At 40.3% G+C, this 24,956-nt stretch overlaps 1 protein-coding gene across 1 annotated transcript in view; it reads left to right on the top strand.

Annotated features, from left to right (window-relative positions):
* Positions 1–4,277, top strand: part of npr2 (natriuretic peptide receptor 2) — a 104,409-nt gene extending 100,132 nt beyond the window's left edge. The window contains exons 20-22 of the mRNA XM_033975971.2: positions 153–251; positions 3,262–3,353; positions 3,893–4,277. Of these exons, the coding sequence (XP_033831862.1) occupies positions 153–251; positions 3,262–3,353; positions 3,893–3,955 (254 nt within the window). The 3' untranslated portion in view covers positions 3,956–4,277. The remainder of the gene's footprint in view (positions 1–152; positions 252–3,261; positions 3,354–3,892) is intronic.
* Positions 4,278–24,956: the final 20,679 nt, after the last annotated feature.

The following is a 24,956-nucleotide window of genomic DNA, read 5'->3' on the forward strand; positions in this document are numbered from 1 at the left end:
AACACAGACAAATAAGAGAAAAGTGAATGTAAGCGAGAGTAATGGATTTGAGATGGAGAGTCTGAGGAGGCTGGTACTTCTGCTGCTGCGGTGGAGGGCTGTGATTGGGCTGACAGTGACAGTGTGGTTGTATTCTCTCATTCTCTCCTCAGGGCCGGTGTGTGCGGGCGTAGTGGGGCTCAAAATGCCGCGGTACTGTTTGTTTGGAGACACGGTCAACACGGCGTCTCGCATGGAGTCCAACGGAGAAGGTGAGCGCTCCACACACTTCATATTCAAAAGATATAAAATTTTGATTTGAATTGTGTTATTATTAGAACAACGCAGGACTATTATTGATACGTTGCAGCTCATCAACATTCCTTGGGGGTGTGATGCTAACAACAACAACAACAGCAACAACAAACTTTAACATAATCACCAGAAAGAGCGGGTTTATTTGAAACTATAACAGATTTGTGTTGTTAAACAAGTCTCTCACACGTACAGTTACTGTCCCAAGCTAACTAGCATTAGCCAACAGTTTTTAGTTAATCTTTCTCACTTTTTTGTTGAAACTCAAACGTCCAAACTGGACCACAGATGCTCGTATTCACAGGCTCCTGAAAATGTGTGTGTTTTGTACTTCTTCTTGAGTTTTCAGACAATCTTGCTAATGTGTGCATCGTGTCACCATGGTAACTGCTCAACATTCCATCACAGAGATACATGTAGAACACCTCCAGCATGATGTCACTGCAATATCAATACTCATTTCTTCAAATCAGGACGTCATCTTTTGCCTGAACTTGTCTGAGATCAGGTCGACAAAAGTGCAACGTGTTAATCTCGTGTTTTAAAGTCTTTTGCGGTTGAAAAATGGCACTACTTTCTTCACATTCGTTTATTTATACTAAGAGAAGACGATGAACTTTGTGCCAGTTTTTGTTTCATGTGGATACGCCTAGTAATTACAAATATTAACCATAAAACATGTCAACACATCTGCAATCTGACAGTCAAACAGTAAATTCCACCATAAACTTGTGATCTGTCCACAGCTCAGTTTTAAACAATACAGTTTCTGCTCACGTCATGGAAAACCCACAACATTGGTCCGAATTCTGTGGAATTTGCTGTGGAATTCTGTCAAATCATTTGACTTTGGTTTATTCCTACTGACAGAGACGACGTTGAACTTTGTGCCTGTTTTAGTTTCATGTAGATAGGTCCAGTAATTACAGAGAACAGATCAATTACACGTCAACAAATGTGCAATCTCAAAGTTAAACGGCAAATTCCACCATAGAATTCTGAGCTGTAATTTCTCTGTGATTTAGTGTTTAATTGTCAGATTGCACATGTCATGACTGTTCCTAAAGCACTTCTGCCAAAACCCAAGTCTTAAACGTAATATTTTTTGGCAAAGCACCAATGCAAAGTGGCATACCGTCGTCGTGTTTTAACCTGTTTATGCTTAATATCTTTGGAAATATTGGGCCAAACTGAAAGGACCATGAAAGCTCATATTGATCACAGGCTCCTGAAAATGTCTGTTTAAATCTATTTTGTATTTTTCCCTTGAGTTTTCAGACCATCTTTAAACTCATGAGCCTGTGTTTGCTAATGTGTACAGTGGGTCTAACGGCTGAACATTCTGTCATAAACATACATGCAGAACACCCTCAGCGTCACTGCAAAGTATCAGTTTCGGTGACAGTATTGTGACATAATGTGTAATGTTAATACAAACTCAACAAGAAAGCCATCGACAGTGGTCCATTGATCCTCCGCACACTATTTCCACAGCTGCTCTGGGTCACACTAACAAACACATGACCTCTCCTCCACAGAGCTCACGCACAAAGTGGGTGATGTGTCCTGCTCAGTGACACAAAAATAATATGCAACGGTTGAGGAGGTTTACAGGGTTAACAGGCGGATTATGTGTGAAGCTTTGAGTATTGACTGTACGTGGCGCACATTAAACGGACTGTGAGTTTGTGTCGCCACGGTAACACAGAGAAGCCTGTGTTTACTTGCTGGATGCCCATTAGCTGTGGCCTGGCAGTGGAAAACATGACTGCTCCTCTGACTGTAACATAACATAAAGGTCAGACTCATCGACAGTATATTACATGAACGCTAAGTTTACCACATCACTGCAGTATGAACGCTTAGGCTGGAAGACGTTTGTGACATTTCTTCTCTTTTTCTCTAACTGCATGGCTATTATGTTACTTTTATTTATTGTCAAGTTTAATTGTGTATAGAAAAGTATGATAACGCGCTGCCATTTCTCAACAGCAAATTTGAACATATGGATATTTTGGCAGCATTATTTTAAAAGAAATTATTTAATACAAAAGTACAAATGTGCAATAAAAACAACTAAATACACAAGATCCACGAGAACTTTAAAGTATTCCAGCCTCGTAGTACGGCTAAACCAGGGTTAACGCCAAAGTTACCTCACTAACCCTTTAATCCAGCCTGGTGGTACAGACTTCTGGCTTCACTTATGCTCAATTTACATTTGAAAATGGCTTTATACAAAGTCTGGAGCAAAATCTGCCAAAATACTGTCAGAGTGAAAGAGGCCTGGATTCCATTGGACCTGGAAGTCACCAAAGGAATCAACCTCGTTTGTGTCAAGGTAGACTTTTTTGTTGGAAAATATTCCATGTTTCGCTGCCTGTGAAAACCAAATAAATGACCAAATCACAACTTTAAGTAAAAGGGAATCGTGTCTATGCTCTCTGCTGCCTCTAGTGTCTCTAGTGTCTCTGGTCTAATAAGTTTTAGCTTGTAGTGCACTGTCTCTTCGCGGCAGTCTAAGTTTTTAAATCTCATCCGATTCTCCTCATGTCTGCGGTCTTAAACTTGAGATGAAATTATTATCCTTGCAGTATACGTAGACAAACACGGTCCATATGGTGTGGTGGTGCGCCTCCTTGTGCCTGGTTAGCACGGCCGCTGTGCTCCTGCTGATCCTCTTATCGATCCTGGGCTTCCTGTATGGTGCTGCTCTGGTGAATAATTAATAGTCCTCAGAACAGACAGGTCTCGGGTCTCTGCTGGCTCTGCAATTCTCCACTGTACAAATCACAGCGCAGTGCAAGGGGTTAAATGAGTTCTACTGTCTAAGGCCTTGTACGCGAATTAATAAACGGGTTCTATGTCTAAGGCCCTGTGTGTGAGGAAATAAAAGGGTTCTAGGTCTATGTCCCTAAATGCGAGTTAATAAAATGGTTCTAATGATGATTTCTTGTTGATTTTCAGCTCTGAGGATCCACATGTCGTCTGCCACCAAAGAAGTCTTGGATGAGTTCGGCTACTTCGATCTACAGCTCCGAGGAGATGTAGAGATGAAGGTAAACTCACAGTCAATTTTGCATAATATAGGATTTTAAAATGTTTCTAAATGTTATTTATCATTGTTGCATCGAAAGCAGTCAAGTATAAAGCTATAAAAAAAACATCTTTATTTAGCTACGGCAAATCTTTGTCAAACATATATTTATACATTTATTGTTCCTCTTCCAAAAATTAAGTGAAAAATGTTGTAACACATGGGGAAATCTCACCCCTATAGTCAGAAAAGAATTTTGGATACAAATAAATTTCAGATAATTTAAAGAGTTTTTAAAAAAAAGCAACAGCAGTCAATGTCATTCATTTGGTTTAAAAAGACAAAAACATAACCCTTACCCTTTGATTGATTTCAAATTTCATTTGTGTATAACTCATAAAACAAATACTGTTGCCCAGTCAATACAACACTCTTCTATTGCCCTCTCTGTGACCTCGACTTGTGCGGTGCTTTCAGGGTCATTTGTTAATGTGCCTTTTAGCTGATGACAGTGAAACAGGCAGGATCTTATAGCTCATTGATTGTGCTTCCTCTGTGCAGGGCAAAGGGAAGATGAGAACCTACTGGCTCCTGGGAGAGAAGAACGACGTGTATGTCATCTGAGCCGCAGTCTTGCATTTGTTCTAAAATCAGGAACATGAGCTATTTTTACCAGCTGTTATTGTAAAAGTATTGTTTTGTATGAAGGAGCGCCGTCCCTGTACTTTTCACAGATCAGATCTTATTTTTTGTGCTTTCTATATTCAGAATTTGTATTGTATTTGGAAGTGGATGATGTGAGAGTATTTCCTTATGTCAAATGTCAAACCCGAGGAGGTTTTTGGAGGCACAGTCCGACTGCAGGGTCACACAGTACAGTTTGTATATATGTATATCCAGGAATCTGTAAGATATTTTGTTCAATAAATACTGTCTTTTTCCAGTACTGCGCCTTGTACTTTTATTTTATTGCACTTTTTGCTCATGAGACACTAGGATTGTCAAGAGTATCAAAAATCTGATCATGATCGATACTAAAAGTAGCATCGAAACTAGATAATCATTTGATAATCACATTCACAGGACAAAAATGAACCTTTCCTGAATAGCTTTAGAATGATTTTGAGCTGTATTAGGACAAGTATAAGACACATAGACTAGTACACGCCCATGGACCACTATGGAACCTACTGGACACAGAGGGATATAGGTACAGTTGAAACCAGAAGTTTACATATGCTATGTAAAAAGACACATACTTTTTAGTTTTGTTTTTTTTCACTGTCTGACATGAAATCAGACTAAACTTTTCCCGTTTTAGGTCAATTAGGATTACCAAAATTATTTCTATTTATTAAATGCCAGAATAATTACAGTGATAAAAAAATAAATAAATAAACATATGTGGGTTTTTTTATATAGTGTATGTAAACCTGGCAACCCAAGCTCAGAGAAACAAGGTATATTTTCTTAAAGTTATGTAAGACTAGCTACAATTGGGGGAAGAAAAAAAATCACCTTGAACGTTATATTTGTCTATTGATATTCAAAGGGAAAGATTAATTCCTTACTTCATCCAATCCAAACAGAAATAAACGGCTGTGACGACGACACCTTGACTCTTCTTCTATTACATCATAAAGAATTTAAAATAAAACTAATTATTTCAGTGTCCATTTTACACCTTTAGGTCATGAGTGAGCAACCGTATAGCTCATTAGTCCCATTGTCCCATTTCAGCACGATGGCTATTACAGGGAGGAGTACCCTTTATCAGTCAGGTACTTTGAACCGTACTTCGAAGGGTACTTTGATGGGTACTTTGAAGTGTGCATTTGTCAAATTGGGCCATAGTGTTTTATTCATTGGTAAAATCAGTTTTTGATTTGAATGTGTTTAATTCATATCTGAGGACAGAGATAGGTAAGTTTATAAGAGAAACTGCTACCATTTCATTTCTGTCCTTGTACATCTGGGTCAGCATACCCCTAACACTGCCCCTTTATGCATTTTCAATCCAGTTGGTCATCGGCCGGTCACTTCACGTCTGTGGGCTCTGGACTCTCAAACTAGAGCTGATTTGCATATGATTTGGTATGCATATTTAAACCTGGCTCTCTCTGTAATGGCTTTAAGACGAATGGTTTAATAAAGCAAAAACAAACAAAATTCACCCTGAAAAACAGCACTTTTTCCAACAAGACGAAATGAAAACCGTACCAGGCAAATGCTAAGTGCTCACATTAATAACAAGCTTTTCTGCTAATGGACGCTCAAGGCACCCGTTTACACACCGGAGACGCGCAGAACGTGAAGTGTCTTGCCCAAAGACACAACGTCAGATGGGTATATACGGGCAAATGCCACAACCAATGAAGCTAACACAACACTACTAAAACTCGGGAACTCAGTAAGGTAAAAACACACTGTAGAGAAATGTGTCCTCTGCATTTGACCCATCCTTCAATGCCACTGGGGTAAACGACCAAAAACAAGACTTTGCAGCTGTGAGGTGAGAAAGCTAACCACTCTGCTACTGTATAGAACAACAATTTTAAGAATGACAATTGCGTCTACAACTGGAATACAGTGTTTCCCATTAATAGAAGAGATGACGGGGGGCCACCACAGTCTCTTCTATTAATGGGAGTAGTCTAAAAAGAACATGGACTAAACAAAAACTCACGTTGTCGCTCCTTGTATTGTCATTCACATAAAACGTTATTGCCCTGTTCAAAAAGACTAAATATGAAATACAAGCGATAAGAGACATTTAAACAGCTGGGCGACAGTATCTGAAGTTGGTAGAGTCGAATCCCGCTCTAGACATAAATATCTTTGGTTGAGCGCTCAGATCCACAGGTTGACAGTGCGATTCCAGCTCCTACAAATGAATGCTGTTGTTGTGTCCTTGGGCAAGACACTTAACCCACCTTGCTCCCAGTGTCTGCGTACACTGGTGTATGAATGTGCGAGCGGTTCCTTGATGTAAAGTGCTTGAAGATGGAAAAGAGCTATATAAAAATGTGAGCATTGCCACTGATTGTATGAAAGAATATTAACAACCGAGGAAGTATTTTTACCACCATAGTCTGAATGAAGTCTATGGGAAACACCGAGGATAGATTACTGTATCATATGTTGCTGCCATTCCATCTTGAGAATGAGTTAGTACAGGGATGGTTAGACCGCTTACTATTGATTAATAAATGACAAATAGATAATATTACTATCCGTTCAAATCCTGCGTACCTATTACGCTATTTTCTGATCTGTGTTATAATGTTTCTGCATCGCAAACAGACCTCGAGTTGTGTTTTGTTTCATATGTTTAACACACAAACGCTGCATGTTTAGGCTGAGTTCTTCTCTCAAACAGAAAACACTCTGTTCCACCTTGTGATGTCATCATGTGGTAACACAGGAAGTGCTCCACTGTGTTTTTAAACTCCATACACCTTCACTAGAATCATTTGGATAATTTCAGCCCTGGAGTTGCTAATCTCTACTGAGCTAAAGGTAAAAAGGAGCTGTTAACTTGAAAACTACCACTTCATGACATCACAAGGTGCAACAGAGCATTTTGAGTTTTGGAAATTTAGACAGACTAACAACGCAGGATTACTCAAACATGTGTGAATGAAACAAAACACAACTCGAGGTGTGTTTTTGAGAAGGTAACAGCATTATAACATGACTTAAAGCTCACAAGAATCCATTTAAGAGGTTTGAATAACATCTTTGACAAACTACAGAAGCATTTCATTGTTTACACAGCAAAAATGCCTTGGATATCTATTGCAGCTTTTTCACAATTTCACTTGTTTTCCGGTTCTGGGGAAATTGCAATGAATTCCCTCAAAACTGATATGACACCAGTCTCGGTATCAGTGAGCTTCAGGGCTGGATTCTGCTCATTTCCACTTGAGAAGCCCCCACAATATATGACAAAGCTCTTCTCTTCTCTTCTCTTCTTATGGATTATGAAGTTGGTCTAAAACAGCTTTTCAGTTATTACTTTATACTCGGTTTACAGTATGGTTAATTAAAAAAAACATTCACTGGGATTTACTTATGTGGAAAAGTATGTGCGATGCCAGAGCTAAAAAAAAAAAAAGTACAATTATTATATGATCTGCTGGAGTATGTGCAGTTACTCCGCCCCCTGCCCCTACACCTGTCACCCCTCTGCTCCCTCACCTGTCACGCCCCCGCCTTCACCACTTCAGCTGTCAGTCACTCAGCATTATGTACTCCACTCAGCACTCAGCATTATGTACTCCACTGTGCCAGATACAAGTGTGGATATGCCCGTACTGCATTTGAATAGAGAGATCCCGCTCACAACTGTACAAATAGCTGTTTATATTATTGTTAAAATAATTTCTCTTAGTAACAAGGTCTATTCTGTCACTGTATTTAACAACATCTGCAGATTAGCTATTCAAAAGTTCATTATTTTCGGTCGTACGCAACAAAACCATGACGGAACTTGGACAAAAACTGGCACTACACCAGGACTGAATCAGGACAAACAATCAGACAAACCAGGTGTTGGGACAGGGGTCTTTCTGTGTGGATTTTGCATGTTCTGCCTGTGTTCTGTCTGTGGAGCCTGCTCTTGTTTCCCCTGCCACTAAAACATGTCCAATAGGCTTCTCTCTGGGGAGTCCCCTGAACATGAGAATCAAAATGTCAGCGGGACTTTCCAGGTTAAATAAGGAATAAATAAAAATAAAACCACATCACAGGGCCTGCCTCTGATTCTGGTTCAAAGATAAGCTATTCAGAATTTGTCAAATATTTCAATAAATTAGTTATTAATTGATAACTGTCAATGCATTCATTAAATAAGCTAAAACAGAGTAGCAAAGGGTAAATATTTTAAAGGTCATATATTATGGAAAATTTACTCTTGTGAGCTTAAAGCCATGTTATAATGTTGTTACCTCACCAAATACATACCTGAGTTGTGTTTTGTTTCATGCACATGTTTGAGTCACCCTTTATTTTTAGTCTGTCTACATCTCCAAAGCTCAAAACGCTCTGTTCCACTTTATGATGTCATGAAGTGGTAGTTTTCAAGTTAACAGCAACATTTTAACTTTTGTTCAGTAGAGATTAGCAATTCCAGGGCTGGAATCATTCGAATAATTCTAGCGAAGGTGTATGGAGTTTAAAAACGCAGCGGAGCACTTCCTGTATTACCACTTGATGACATCACAAGGTGGAACAGAGTGTTCCATTTGAGAGAAGAACTCTAAAAAGAACCTAAAAATGCAGGGTTTGTGTGTTTAAACATGTGTGAATGAAACAAAACACAACTCCAGGTCTGTTTTTGATGAGGAAACAACATTATAACATGGATCAGTTTTGACTTTCTGTTCAAAACTGTTCCTGTGCTTCATCATTACATTTGGCCCTGAGAAGAACAGAAAAGCTCCAGTTTTGTTAATGGCGACTGAACCCCAAACCTTACGGTAAACGGGCAGGCATTGATTTGCGCCCTGGCTCTCGCTCATCTAAGTGCATCCCTCTTCAAGTCTGCTGGATGTGCAGAGATAATGATATGTTGGGGCGAAGACGGCACTAGAGTGACACGTCGCCATAGTTACCGCCGTGAAGAGAGTTGATTGACAGCCCGTGTCCGCAGCCTCTTTTGTCCTGATCAGTAGTGAGATATTAGCGTGTGTGTGGGAGAAAGCTAACGCGGTGCTATCTTCTAATAAGCTAATTGCTGGTTCAGTCCTCACACAAAAAAGATGAATGGAGAAAAAAAACAAAACAAGAGTGTAGTAGAACAGACTGGGAGCAAATAGCTTTGTAACAAAACTAACACTTCAAACTCTATTTCGAGACTAAGAAATAGACTATACTATACTATTCTGTGTCTTATACTTGTTCTGATACAGTTCAAGATTATTCTAAAGATATTCAGGAAAGGTTCATTTCTGTCCTGTGAATGTGACTTTTTTAGTATTGATCTGTATCTGATTATTAAAAAAAGGTGTAATAATAATAAATTAACAATAATAATAATAATAATAATAATAATAATAATAATAATAATAATAATAATAATAATAATAATAATAATAATAAATAGTTTAGATATGAATGAACCAGGATGGTGGTATTGTGGTTATTCCTTCAGCCTCACAGCAAAAAAGTCCCTGGCTGAAATCTTAAGGAGGTTGGGGACTTTGGTTATAGAAAAGGTTAATAATAATTGCAATTTTACATTACTGAAAACCAAATTGGCAGCAGATTTAATGTTGCAATGAGCTTTCAGTTACAGAGTGGACCTCACCAAATTGAATCACTTTAACACTTCACTATGAAATCGCCAAAATGTAAATTCACAAATATTGAACCTGAAACCCAACGACTGATACTTTGCAGTCACGCTGGGGGTGTTTCGCATGTACGTGTATGGTGGAATGTGTGACAAGTTTCCATGGTAACACAACGCACATATTAGCAAACACTGTCAGCATTCACGGTCCTGTTTAGGAGTTTGATTTTCAACAAAAAGGTGAGAGTTAACTGAAAAACTGTGGGCTAATGCTAGCTGGTGACTGTCATGCTATTTGAGAGGGACTTGTTTAACAGTACAAACCAGCAAGTCAGTTTTTAGGGTCAGATTGTGTTAAAGTAAAGCTCAGATTAAAGTCTTACAAAGCATCACAGCCCCAATGAATGTTGATGACATCAGCTGCAAAGTATAAAGAATATATATCTATAGAGAATAAAAGGTAGCTGTTATTCCACCAGAATAGTTACGTATTGTATATTTAAGGTATTTTAAACAGATAGTGAACATTTTTGTGACATTTGACCAGTGAACACAGCTCATAATATTCTTCCATTGTATAAATTTAAATGCGTCATATAAGGCAGACGGCTGAACTAGTTTCCACAGAGTCGTTGCTGGTGAGCTGATAATCACACGTCGTCTTTGCCATGGCTCAGTCTTTATTAAACTCTTTATGAGCTGTTACCTGGATTCAGTCCTCTGTGGCCACGACCGGATCATCCACGCGCTCGCTGATTGGTCGGCTGAACTCGGAGCACTTCCTGAAAGGGGCACCTGGGGAACGGACTGGTGTCACCCCCTGAAAGAGACAGAGACACACAGAGAGAGAAAGAGAGATGGGTTAATCTGCATTTTTCATATGAGAGAAGATACCACCAACACATTCACATTTATATGCCGCCTTATATTTTGTTTTTTATTTAAAGGTACTGGCAGTTTTTTAAAAAGTCTCTGCACTTTGGATGGAATTTTTGGCATTGATGACTTAGGTGGAGGCATTTCTTTTTAAAACTTAGCACTACTTCCCGCAATTCTCATTATTTTCTTTCCACAAACAGCCACTTATCTGATTTAAAACTATGATATTAATAATACTTACCACCAACACTACTATGTTTTCTGTTTTTAGGCTCAGAACAGCTCCAAAATTACAGTGTGTGATGGATCCTTCTTGTCCATATAAGAGCTGAGAGCGCTGGGGTCTGGCCTGGGACTTTTCACACAATCCCATTAACAGACAATAATACTAATACCAGAGCCTTGTGCTGGTAAATATTTATCACAGTTTTACATCAGTCAAGTGGCAGTTTGTGAACAAAAGTGGAGAAAAAAATTACAGTTCTAAAAAGGATGGGCTCTATTTATGTTATCGATACACAAAACCTCATCCAAAAAACCTCCAGAGAGTTTTAAGACCCATTTAGCAAAATGAAAGGTGTTGTCATACATATTCCAACGTCAAATCATAACTATTGTAAAAGTTAGACAAGCTTTGGCCCTTGTTTACAGTACGGCTGCTCAGTAACAGTTATTTATTATCTCCACCAACTTGTCTAAGATTATGATCAAATCTTAAAGGTGCTAGATTACATAAAATTGACTCTTATGAGCTTTAAGCCATGTTATAACCTTGTTACCTCATCGAAAACAAACCTGGAGTTGTGTTTTGTTTCATTCACACATATTTTTGCCTGCCTCTGTTCAACCTTGTGATGTCATCTAGTGGTAGCTTGCAAGTTAGGAACTACCTTTCACCTTTTGTTCAGTAGAGATTGACTATTCCAGGGGTAAAATCATCCAAATGATTATAGTGAAAGTGTATGGAGTTTAAAAACACAGTGGAGCACTTCCTGTATTACCACGTGACATCACAAGGTGGAACAGAGTGTTTTCCATTTGAGAGAAGAACGCTAATAAGAATCAAAATATGCAGGGTTTGTGTGTTAAACATGTGTGAATGAAACAAAACACAACTCCAGGTCTGTTTATGATGAGGAAACATAACTTAGATCAGAAAATAACATAATATGGGCCCTTTAAAAATGTTACCTTTTTAATTATTTATGTTTTAATGAAATGTGACACATCCACTTTGACATGTTGACTGTGCCAGAGAAATCACATAAATATCTAGTAATAAACATTTGATATACTTTAACATGGGGATTGGCTTCACTATTCATTTGTATGTGAAGGAGCCTTTGATGGACTTGAATTTTGTTTTTCTTTTTGTCCAGGCACTGACCGCTATGCGCTGGCGATTCTCACTCCAGAATGTGATGCTGGGCTCGGATGTGTAGTCATGCACCTGGACACAAACACAACACTGTTTAAACTCATACGCTTGCTATAAAGAGCACACAGAGCCAAACTGGTGTAGGAGACAGTTCTGACCTTCGTGAAAGCAGAAGTTGCCTGAACAAGAGCAGTTAGTGTTTACATTGCGCTCTATGGAAAAAATGCAGAGGGTTTTTTCACTGCAGTACCGGTGGACTGGACAGTACTGCAACTCACGACAGGTTTAAGCCAGCAGATGTTTTAATAGATTCACGGCCCAAGTGTCTATGTATTTTTTTTTTAAACCTTCAAGCCCCCAATGCAGGACGATACACGATTACTTATAGCTGCAGTAATGAAGGAAAACCATTATAACAGGGTCAAATGCTCCAGTGAATATAGTCCTGACCAAATCTAGCAACAAGGTCACAGAGCAGCATTGAAGGATGGGTCAAATGCATGGGACAATTTTTCCTATGGGAGCAATAAAGTGTATCTTAGACCTATATATTCTGTAAAATCAACCTTTATTTTGGTTATTTTCAGGACAAATATATTCTGTCAATGTAAATGATAAATGGTGACTTGTCATTTATGTCATTTATAGAGCACATTTCTTCCTTCAAGACGCTTAAAGCTCTTCATATCAAAGGACCACTTATCCATTCACATATTTGGTGTGGGTTGAGGTGGGTTAAATGTCTTGCTCAAGGGCATAGCAACAGTGTTCATCTGTGGGGGTTGACCCAGTGGATCACTACCAACAATGTCAAGACCTGGATTTGGACTGCGCTTTTTAGATTAAAGTACGACCACTGTGCCAACTGAGATAGTGTCGCCACAAAAGTCTATTCAAAGTGTAAATGTTTATTGCGCCCTGCTTCGATGGTCAGTATTTGAGTACATGAGATCAGATGAGAGTAGAAGTGTGGTGGTGTACCGGAGTGAGGCGCTCTTTCAGAGGTACAAATCCCGGGATGTTGTAGCTGTCCTGGGTAACAGAGCAGCAGGGTTCTGGGTCACAGGGAGCGTCCTTCATCTGCTGCTCGATCTGCTCTCTGAAACACAAACTAACTATTAAAGTCGATTTAACTGGCAGGAGACTTCCACTGTACCATCCACTGTAGCTGAGAGGAGCTGTGCAGGTCTACCCTCGTATACTGCATATGCCTGGTCATGTAACACGTTGGGAAGACAAGAGAGTAGCTGGAGGATTATGGACACTAGTGTATAATGTCTACGTACAATATATCTGTTAAGCAAGAACGATGCAAATTTAAACAGGATGCTTCAAATCTGCATGAACCAAAACACACCTGTATGATTCTATGGAAAATAGAAAGGTAAAAACATACTTCAGGATATTCTCAATGGAGAAGACAAGTTCAAATGACAGACTGTGGAAGAACAGCCAAAAGAACAATATTTTTATGGAAACAACCACAAGAAGGCTCTCCTCCAGGCCAAACAAGAGTCAGATTTGTGGAGATGCAAGCCCACTCATGCATGTTTTCTTAAGTTTTGTCAGTGTAATAAAACCATAAAAAAGAAGCTTTTATTCTAGTCTATTTTCTGGCTAAAAAGTTTCCAGGCAGAACTTTACATTAAGTTTAAATAAACCTAAATGTACAATATTGGTAAAAACATGAGCTGCAAAAAATAAATAACAGAATGCAGCACTTAAGTAATTAATTTGTATCTGTAATGAGTCATAGAAGTTCATGATTCAACCTTCTACAGCTCAAATCTTGTCACAGTACAAAAAAATAACCACATTTTTTCCACTAGTGCAAAGAAAAAGTCCACACGATAAATACTGACCCCCAAAATGTATGTTCCATCTGTCATGTATTAAATCAATATAGTATTTATCTGGACAGACCTAAGTTTAAAGGACTTTTTCGCTCACTTTTTTAATTCTTTTTATTATATAGTGGCCTGTAATAACACAATTTTCAATTAACTGACTAATCTTGCAATATTACAGCCAAAAGTGCAAAACGTAAAGCTTAAATGTATAGTTTCATTGTCTGGTCTCACCTTATGGTTTGAGTCAAGTGCTGTTCCAAAAGTTCTCGTCTGCGTCCTGGAGCAGAGGGAGGAGACATGTCACAGACACTTTACAGACAGGTCAGAGGAGGCCTGAGTGTTCGGGGTCAGCACTAATCACTGACCCCTCTCCTCATGGCCACAGCTCAGTCTCAGTGAAGAGGACACAGACTGCACTCATGATCATATGGCACACTACTGTATCACTATGATCATTTCATTTTCACATTATGTAGATTATGATGCCACAACGTCACATTTACTCTTATGATTTGATGATATGATGATGTTATGATTGTGAGAAGCTACATCACGATTTTATGATTCATCAAAATAACTGACATGACGCACTAGTACACAGAACTTAAAACCTCAATGAAACTGTTTAAGTATAAGAAAAATATATTAAAAAGTAAGTAGTAAGTAGTAGTTTGAGTAGTACTTTGAGCAGTAATTTTCACGCGTATAGACTATATACTTAAAGGCTCTGTACTTGATGTTTCCCATGTACAGATATATTGTATAACCAGCTCTTGCAGTCAAAATAAGTCAGCTGTGTACTGTCTGCATCTGTTTTATTGTCTAATAAACAGGAAGTGCATGTTAACATAATAGTTGCTGTAAGTCGTAAAAGCCAAAACTAACTTTGGCTTTTACGATGGAACAGACTTGGGCGACTGAGAGATTACACAGACATCTAGTTGCTGTGAGCTTTAAAGTCACAGCAAAACGCCGCTCTTGTCTCAGAGTTGCGAAAAGTGCTTATAAACTCATTGTGGTGAATAATTAGGATGTTCAGAATGCATAAGATAAGTAAGGAATAACTTTGGACCACTGCAATGAGCTAGTTCGGTTTTTCACATTTTCACACATTCAGTGCCTTTAAATACTTGTAATACAGAGTACCGGTACATTTTTAACCATGTAACTGTACTTTTACTTTAGTATAAATTCTCAGTACTCTTTCCACCACTGAAAGTAACATATCTAAGCATCATATCACTCCTATTCTACTAAATATTTTCAAGTTGGAGGTGGTATAAGCCTCTACTCAAAAAGAGGTAACACTGAACAAACTGCAGGTGCCGCACTGACCAATGAGCCGGACCCCGGAGCCCCTGGGCGGGACATAGGTGGCCCTCACTGTGGTCGTGTCCTCCATCTTGGCTCCCTGCTCCATGGACAGCAGCCCGCAGTGCTCATCACTATGTTTCTGGATCTTCTCTGTGTTGATGGACGGCACCGCCCTCTGGATAAAACAAAAAGTTAACTGTTGCTTTGGAAAAATAAAAAGTAAACAGAGCTGTGTGGAACAATCCGATAAGCTGCTGGTTCACTACTGGTAAATAGTTTTATCACTATAAGGCTGCAGGTTAATCACAATTAAATCAAAATAACAATTTGAACAGAAGCAATAAGCAAATTACAAAGGTGTTTTTTATCCACCTGCTGGTTCTAGTTGCTGATGAAACAAGCAAACTCCAAAGGAAATGTTCATTAACTGCCCAAACATCAGTGTTAAACCAGTTTTTAGAAAAAAAAAAACAACTTTCTTCCTGTTAAAGTTGTATAAAAATAATAAAAACTGATAGAACCAATATGATGCTGACTGCCTTGATATTCATGTGTAATCTGCACTGACTATTCTAGTTACCTGGCAATTTTTGACAATTAAATTCTGAAATACCATAACTTCCTCCACAAACAACAAAAAAATCTTCTGTCTTATTCCGCATAAAACCACTAACCCTGTAGTTTAGATCTGTAGAAACGTGATCTGAAATGTGATTTTTGTATTAGTTTGTCAGTTTAGTCAATTCTTCTGGCTGCATTTAAAATGTGAACTTGGAACAGAATCCTATTATTAAAACATAAATGCTTCAGCCCTAATACAGTGTCAGAAACTCTATTTTTTTCTGAATGAACAGTAACTGTTTCTATGAACACCACTGACTGTATATAAAAAGGTCTCCATAAAGTTATACACAATAGAGGGGAGGAGGAGGGGAGGAGACAGGAGGAATCTAGGAGAGGAGAGAGAAGTGGAAAAGAGGAGAGAGGATGAGAGGAAAGGAAAGGATAAAAAAGGAGGGGAGGAGGAGAGGAAACTAGGAGAGGTGAAACAAGAGAAAATAGGAAAGAAAGAGACGAGAAGACAGGAGGAGATAAGAGGAAACTAGAAGAGGAGAGAGGAGAAGAAACTAGTAGAGAAGGAGAGGAAACTAGGAGAGGTAAGGAAAGGACAAAAGAGCAGAGAGGAGGAGAGGAAACTAGGAGAGAGGAGAGGAAAGGATGAAAGAGGAGAGAGGAGGAGAGGAAACTAGATGAGAGAAGAGAGGAGCAGGAGAGAAGAGGAGGGAGGAGAGAAGGAGGAGCAGACACTAGTAAAATTGTTTTTTGACCATTAACTTGATAGATATTTATATTGACATCCATAAGAAAATAAAAAATAGAGCTAATCTACTGCATATTTATAATACGTACTTTATACCTTATACTGTGTACAAGCCAAACTGTGTAGCTTGTTTCACTGGGACAATTTTAAATTAAGCTACACGTTATATTTATGGCCAAAAGATAAAATTAAGCAATATATCAGAAAAAATATAAAATACTTTAAACTTTTAGCATAAATCAACTTTTTTGCACTTTTTAGCTCGACAAAAGTGCTAAACCGCTACCTTTTCTTCCCAGGTGGACACCATGCTCTGCTCCGGGGGTTTGCTCATGTTTAGGTGGAGTTTAAGGAGAATTTATGAAGAAAACGTGGTTAAATAAGCTCCACACGCACTGTCCAAACTTCCGAGGTCAATAGCTCATCCACGAAGGCTGCTCTTCCGTGTAGCGGCTGCCGTCTCCTAGCAACCGAGATACGCTGCTAATGCTAATGCTAATGCTAACCAGACGCACCACGCACATTACGCACACGGCCCAGTTAAAAAGGTTACGCTCTAATGACCAAATAGTCGGATCATGAGCCCAAAATTATAATAAATCTCATTCAAATCTTATGACTACAAACACAAAGACTTCTATAAATATAACCAATTTGACAATGTTCTTGTAATAAAATAATAAAATGGCTATGGTCATTATTGATACTTGCTGTGAATGTAGTGACAACAGACAAGCTACTGTAAAAACTATTGAAAATGTTGATAATTCCTATTCATAATTCATATTCACAGTAATTCATCATAAAACGGCAGTAAAGCTTAAGATAAAAATGCAATTTGCGTTTATAAGTTACTGACCTCGAATTTCCGAATCTGTGAATATTATGCTAACTTTACCTAACTCGAGAAAGCAGTGTTTACCTAGCAACAGAGGCTAGCGGAAGTGTCGCCATGGCAACCCTCAAACTTTCCCAGACTCAGAAGTCAAGACGCAAATAAAAAAATAAGAAATAAAAATTATAATAGTGAGGAATACTATGATGATAATAATAAGCTAATTTTATTCACAAAAAACTTTTTTTTTATTCTATGTGCACAGTTGTAATTGTCTTTTTGATATTTGTTTTGAATAATTAAAAACATAATCTAATATGAAAAATATATAGAGAGCCTGTGTTCAGTTTTTTTTTTTTTTAAATGTTTTAATTTTTTTGTTGTTTTTTTTTTACAATCACAACCAAACCTGTGTTGCCAGTGTCTTAACTTGCAGATAGTGGATACATGCAGATTTTTCTCATTTTCAGTATACAGACACACCAGGCCTCATGTGACAGCTCAGAGTCACTCATTGTGCTGCAGAGGTGGCACTCGCATTGACTAATGATTAGCTGTAGGTGCTGAGGTTTAGTTACAATTCAGGCCTATAAAGTTCCATTTCTCTATTACTATCCCTTTTCTAAGTGTCAGGCCAGAGAACAGGTAGCCTCTGCATTATTGATAAAGTATTTCCATACTGCATTAGTGATACAGTGTGTCCATGATTTGCACCTGTCTCCCTGTCAGCTGCTCCTGCCAAATGTTTTATGGAGAAGTGCCGGAGGACAAGGTAAATGAGGAGGCACAGGTAACACTGAGCATTACTGTGAGCGGAGAGAATGACATGCGTGACAACTACAGGAGAGAGAAAAGGAGAGGTGAGAGAGGAGAGGAGAGAAGAGAAAGGGTGAGGAGCAGAGTGAAGAAGGAGAGAGGAAAGAGGTAAGAAGAGAGGAAGGGGGACGAGAGAGATGGGGAGAAGAAGGGAGGGGAGAGAGGAGAGAAGAGGATTGGATAGAAAATGTTATGTACTTATACCCCATATCCTGTGCTTATAAAGTAACAAAATTGAGTACTTCTTTCATCAGTGTCTGCCATACAGACTAACTGCAATTGTGTCCTTGGGCAAGACATTTCTCCCCTCTCCAGTCACATAACGAAAAATACTTTTATAACTTTCATTGGACAAACAATATCTGTGACCCTCATGTCTGGAAATGCTTTCACCACCAACACAAAGCACATTTACGTCACACACCTGCTGTTATCACACACACTGTACCTGTAAGAGACTGGGACCAGGGAAATGCACATGGACAGACGCACACAAAACACACACAGAGAGGTGCGTTTGATAAGCCCACCTAAGAGCATAGCACACACACGCAACACACAAGCACACAAAGACACAGAAGTGAGTTTGATAAGTCCACCTTAGAGCAGAGACTGTGACGAAGAAACTTAGACTAAGCCGAACTTTATTGAACCACAAGGGAAATTACTTGGACCCAGAAGCTCAAGCATTACATCATTATAACACATTTTTACAGCCAAAAAAATAATACTAAAATTCAAAATAAGTAGCAAAAAGAGCAAACATATTGGACATAAGGTACAACTTAGTTAGCTGAACTATTGCACGAGTATTCATCAGTAAATCATCATTATATTATTATCATCATATTGGAAGATTGACTAACTTAAAGCCAAAGTATCGGAATCAGCCTGAAAAAGCTGGAATCGGTGCATTGCTACTTTTTCGCATAGTTTTGGCTACATCTCTATGGACTTTTGGCATGCTTAGACACAAACATGGTACATTTTTCCAAAAACATTTGCTTTTTTATATTCAATCCTGAACTCTATTCATGTAACCTGGCTCACACTTGTAGTAGAACTGTGGTTTGAGTTCTTCACATTATCACACATTATCTCGGTGGCCTCTTAGTGATAACGACCGGGATAAGCCACATTTTCACATATGATAAGTCATAATAATTTGGCAAGCGAGTTTTATTTGCTAGCACTCAGGCTTCACCACAAAAAGTTTCCGGGTTCCGTTCCCAGGTCACCTAAACCTTTCTGTGCAAAGTTTACATGTTCTCCTTTTTTCTAGGTGTATTTCCTCAGATCACTCGAGCACTCCAGGTTACTCCCATCAACTAAAACCCCAAAAAAACCTCCAGCTAAGGTAGTCCTGACCAAAACTAGCAACAAGATCACAAAGAAGGAGAGGAGGAAAGAAGAGAAGAGGGAAGAAAGGAGAGAGAAGGGCAGAAATGAAGAAAGGAAAGTGGAGCATAAGTCCTGAGCAACAAAATCAGAGACGGGTCCTGCCTTCACTGCTCCTGATGAGGTGACCCGGCGGCAAACTACAGGAGAAAGGAGAGAGAGGAGGAGAGGAAGAGAGATGAGAGAGGAGGAGGAAAGGAGAGAGAAGGCAAGAGAGGAGAAGGCAAGAGAGGAGAAAGAAGGACAGAAATGAAGAAGAGGCTAAGGTAGTCCCGAGCAAAACTAGCAACAAAATCAAGGAGACGGGTTCTGCCTTCACTGTTTCTGATGAGGTGACCCGGCGGCATTGAAGGATGGGTCAAATGCAGAGGACCTTACGTTACCTTAATACTTTCCTGGGTGTTTCTTGCCCTGTGCAGTTGAATGCCTCTCCTGGTGCAGTCAGAGTGATAAGAAATATTTGAACATCCTCATTTCTACATTGTCTTCTTTTTTCAATGCTTTCTAACCGCGCAAGATTTTCAGCTACATGTCCACTTTTGTTGCCAACACACACCTTTAGTCTGACTCATACATGCTGTTACTGTGTCCTTGGGCAAGACATCTCACCCGCCGTGCCGTACGACTGTGGAGTGTGAGCGGTAGACAGTTTTTAAAGAGCAGTCTAAAAAGGTAAGGCATTATTATTGGAACGCAGTCTGCTCAGGAGTGTATGATTTCACTCCCCACCGTGTAAACCATAATCCTACACATGCATACACGGTTCTGCCATTGACTCCAGATTTTATTCATATAGAGGTGAAGCGGCTAAATTTATCCAGCTCTCGTTACCGTGGAAATGAGCAGAAACAAAGCCTGTTGCCGAGATACTGCAGAGGTAGGTTTGACTGTGAGAGCTGGGTTCATGCGAGCTCCAGGCAGCAAGCGCTATCCTCCGCACTCTCCACCGAGGGATTTTGACTTCACGAATCACTCATTTGTGTCGGTCGCATGTGCGCTGAACACTTTACAACTAATCGACCAACTTTATATCGGATTTTAGAGGCAAAACTCTCAGATTCTCTACTGAAATGAATAGGATTTCCACTTAACTTGCACCACCACAAAGAAAGCGCAGTTTATAGATGCCAGGAATGTTCTGCAGCGTAGACAGGAGTGTACTCGCTTCTCCACAGATTTTACTTGGCATCACCTGCTTGTTTCCATGGAGATACACATGCCAGAGCCTACAACTAGAACAGGAACTCTCTCTGATCTGCATGGTCCTAACCTAAACCCCAGCATCTGCAGCCAATCGTTAATCAGTGCTAGTGCAGCCTCCAGTGGCTGTGTTGCGTAACCTTTCCAATACTCGAGTAAAAGTTCTGTTTCGTCTTCCCGCTGTGAGTAAGTCTACATGTGACAAAACTTTCCCTCCACGTATGTCGGCTTAGAGTTCAGTGACTGCGGCTATGAGCTGTTGTAAAAACCTTAAAACTATAAAATCACCAGAAAAGTTGTCTTGAATCAAAAAAAAAGTCTGGTTTATTGAATCAGTTGTGCACAATCGTCGACAAATGAACATACGTACAGTGTATTTATAACACGGGTGTCCAAACTTTTCTCATTAAGGGCCACATATAAAAACACAGACAAAGCTAAGACTGATCACGAATACAGTGAATACTTCAAATCTGTGTTATTATTACAAGTTAAACTGAACAATTAGACCTTTATTCATGCTTAAATCATCAACATTAACTATTTTATGTGGTCTTGTTAAAGTAGATTTTCAGAAATGTACAGTAAAAAGTATTGTTTAAAGTAATATGGCCAATTCACCTGGAAGCTTGAGGGCCGAGAAAAATTGGTATGAGGGCCGCATTTAGCCCCTGGGCCATAGTTTGGGCATGTTTGGTCTAGACAAAGTGGCTGCTTGATGCACAAACAAGAGATACCCCCGTGCATAACAGCAGATGGTTTTATGAATTTTAGGTCAAAAAGTAAAGGTTTAAAGGTGAAGAAAGCCCTAACAGAGCGTTGAAGAGAATGTGTAAGGGTCTACCTAAAGTAATGAAACACAGCACTGTCCCTTCCTAATCTATAACTGAGCTATTATTCACATTCCTATCAATAATACGTCGTTATCAGTCCGTCTCCATGGTTACGCTCTGGCAGGTTAAAGAAAGAAGAAGCTGAGTCGACAGGTGCAGCTGATAGCACAACGCACACTGCACAAACATATGGGCCGATCATAATAAGAGCACGGAAACACAAGCACGTTCTGAGCAGAGCTGCGACGAGATCGTGTCAAGGATAAATATGGATATGGAGAATTTAGTTGAGATCAAGATTTCTAAACAAGGATCAGATTGAGGTTTTTTAATGGAGAGGTCAAAGGTAAAACTAAATTGAAAGCAAGAGGAGCAGACAGGAGCAACAGGAGAAGAGGGTAGCAGTAGACAGGAGGAGAGCCAGAGGAGCAGAGCAAGAGGAGCAGAGCTAGAGGAGGAGAGCCAGAGGAGCAGAGCCAGAGGAGGAGAGCCAGAGGAGCAGAGCTAGAGGAGCAGAGCTAGAGGAGCAGAGCTAGAGGAGCAGAGCCAGAGGAGCAGAGCTAGAGGAGGAGAGCCAGAGGAGCAGAGCCAGAGGAGCAGAGCCAGAGGAGCAGAGCCAGTGGAGGAGAGCCAGAGGATCAGAGGACAGGAGCAGAGCTAGAGGAGCAGAGCCAGAGGAGCAGAGCTAGAGGATCAGAGGACAGGAGCAGAGCAAGAGGAGCAGACAGGAGCAACAGGAGAAGAGGGTAGCAGCAGACAGGAGGAGAGCCAGAGGAGCAGAGCCAGAGGAGCAGAGCCAAAGGAGCAAACAGGAGCAACAGGAGCAGATGGTAGCAGCAGACAGAAGCAGATACAGAGGAGTAGAGCCAGTGAAGGAGCCAGAGGAACAGAGGAGAGGAGTAGAGCCAGAGGAGCTGAGCCAGAGGAGCAGAGCCAGAGGAGCAGAGCCAGAGAAGTAGTCAGGAGCAGAGCCAGAGGAGCAGACAGGAGCAGTGACACTAGACTATAATGCTATAATGAGGCTGGGGGACATGGATATTTGCACACTGACTCAGCCCGCTCGCTCACAGTCCGACTTCATTATTAGCTCACCTTTTGTGAACAACTTTGAGCTCTGTGTAACCAAGCATCGCCGTAGTCCTGATTAAATTCAGTCCTGGTTTAGTCCTGGTAAACATTCACGGTTTAGAAGCTCGGCCTTTGTGCGAGCGACACACAGCATTTACTTTAAAGAAGACAGATGATTCTTTTGATCGCTGGTTCAGATCTATGTCGCCTATGTTGTATTTTTGGTATTTTCAATGATAATCACTGATCTGAAACTGCTAACGTCCTGTTGGAGTTTGCAGCACTAATTTATACCTGCCTTGTAGAGATGTTTTTAAAAATGTGTACCAAGATATACACCATTGTTGCATCCCACAGGTGCTACCGATACACGTAAAAAGTCAGATATCAAAGTACAGAGAGCTGGTACATGAGGGGCAGTGGAAAACAGGATTTTTCAGAGCATTAGTGTCCTGAGTTTACTCAAACATGCAGGAATCAGTGTAAATACAACTTCCAGAGGGTAAATCAGAAAAAAAACAGGGGTTAGAAGCTCTGAAAGTACATTTTGTGTGTCTCTCAAGTTTCTTTCATTCAAGTTTCCTTCAAGTAGTATGTGACATGACACTGCACTGATTAAAGCCAGGTGTGGTGTCGTTGACCAATCACACTGTTCCTCATGTGTCCAGACCCCGCCCCTCCTCGCCTCCTACTGCCCAGTTTAGCGTCTCTCTTTAAAATGTGGTTGTGGGCGGAGTTTAGGTGTTTAGTCCCACTTATCCCATGTTGTAAAGATGGATAGATCGCAAAGAAAGTCATAAAATCCTCCACATGTGTACCGCCTTCACCATTCAGACCTGTACGTCACATTAGTTTGGGAGAACCGTTAGCGTTAGCAACAGGCAGGTACAGGCAACAGTCAATGGCACATCTACTCATTAAGTTCCCGACACAGTCTTGTTGATGTTGATGTTGACGGGCTGGTCTCCATGGTGACGACTTTTCACTGAACTTCTGTCTCAGTGTGGGCGTTCAACTTGCTCTAATGAGGGGAGTTCTACGTGGGTGACAGGGGGCTTCTTACTTCTCGTGGTGGTCCCCTCTGTCTCTCTCTCCCTCTCTCCCTGTCTGTCTGTCTCTCTCCACGTCTCTGTCTCTCTCTCACACTCTCTCTTTCACTCTCCCTCTCTTTCTGTCTCTCTCTCTTGCCCTCTTTCTTTCTCCCTGTCTCTCTCGCCCTCGTTCTTTCTCCCTCTCTATCTCGCCCTCGTTCTTTCTCTCCCTCTCTCTCTTTGTCTCTCTCTTTCGTCCTCTTTCTTTCTCTCTCCCTGTCTCTCTCTCCCTCTTTCTTTCTTTCCTTCTCTCTCTCTCTCCCCCTCCCTCTCTCTTGCTCTCTCTCCCTCCCACTCTGTTTCTCTCGCCCTCCCCCCTCTCTTTCTCCCTCTCTCATTCCCTCTCTCTCTCCACCTCTAACCCTCTCACTCCCTCTCTCCCTCTCTCTCTCTCTCATGATGCTTTATCAGTGTACTGTAGCTCTTATGACCATTTTGAGGTGGTTTCTCTCTCACTTGTTTCTCTATCGCTCTTGTGATTCTCTCCCTGCCTCTCCCTGCCTCGTGTTGCAGTCTCTCTCTCAGTGCTCTCTCTCAGTGCTCTCTCTCTCAGTGCTCTCTCTCTCTCATTGCTCTCTCTCTCAGTGCTCTCTCTCTCTCAGTGCTCTCTCTCTCTCATTGCTCTCTCTCTCTCTCAGTGCTCTCTCTCTCTCATTGCTCTCTCTCTCATTGCTCTCTCTCTCATTGCTCTCTCTCTCAGTGCTCTTTCTCTCAGTGCTCTCTCTCATTGCTCTCTCTCTCTCATTGCTCTCTCTCTCTCAGTGCTCTCTCTCTCTCATTGCTCTCCCTCTCAGTCCTCTCTCTCTCAGTGCTCTCTCTCTCTCAGTCCTCTCTCTCTCCGTGCTCTCTCTCTCAGTGCTCTCTCTCAGTGCTCTTTCTCTCATTGCTCTCTCTCTCATTGCTCTCTCTCTCAGCGGCCCATCAGAGGGATCACTCCGGTCACTCCTCCCTCTGTCACGCCTCCACATTCATTCAGATTTGTTTATTTCAGTGAAGCATTTAAACAAACGAGCTCATTGGTCACGTGTCATTCACAAACACTTTGCCCTTTGTCTCACCTCAGATTAACACAGTTTAGTCCTTCGCTTATGGATCTGCAGAAGTGCACAGTGTTTTCTTTTCTTCGTGAGCGGCCGTATTTGTTTTGGTACAGACAGCCCATTTGAACTCAGGGACATTCAGACTAAATTCTTCATTAAAGTATTGAAGAAGTGTGTTTTCTGGATCGCAGACAAAGATATTAGTACTTTTAGATAAAAATACGTAGCCTGTTAGTCATAGTTTAAGTTGACAAAAACGTATGTAATTTTAGTTTTAGGCATTATTGTAATTTTGTATTTAGACAAA

Source organism: Periophthalmus magnuspinnatus, chromosome 12, assembly GCF_009829125.3.
Source record: "Periophthalmus magnuspinnatus isolate fPerMag1 chromosome 12, fPerMag1.2.pri, whole genome shotgun sequence".
Lineage (NCBI taxonomy): Eukaryota > Metazoa > Chordata > Actinopteri > Gobiiformes > Gobiidae > Periophthalmus > Periophthalmus magnuspinnatus.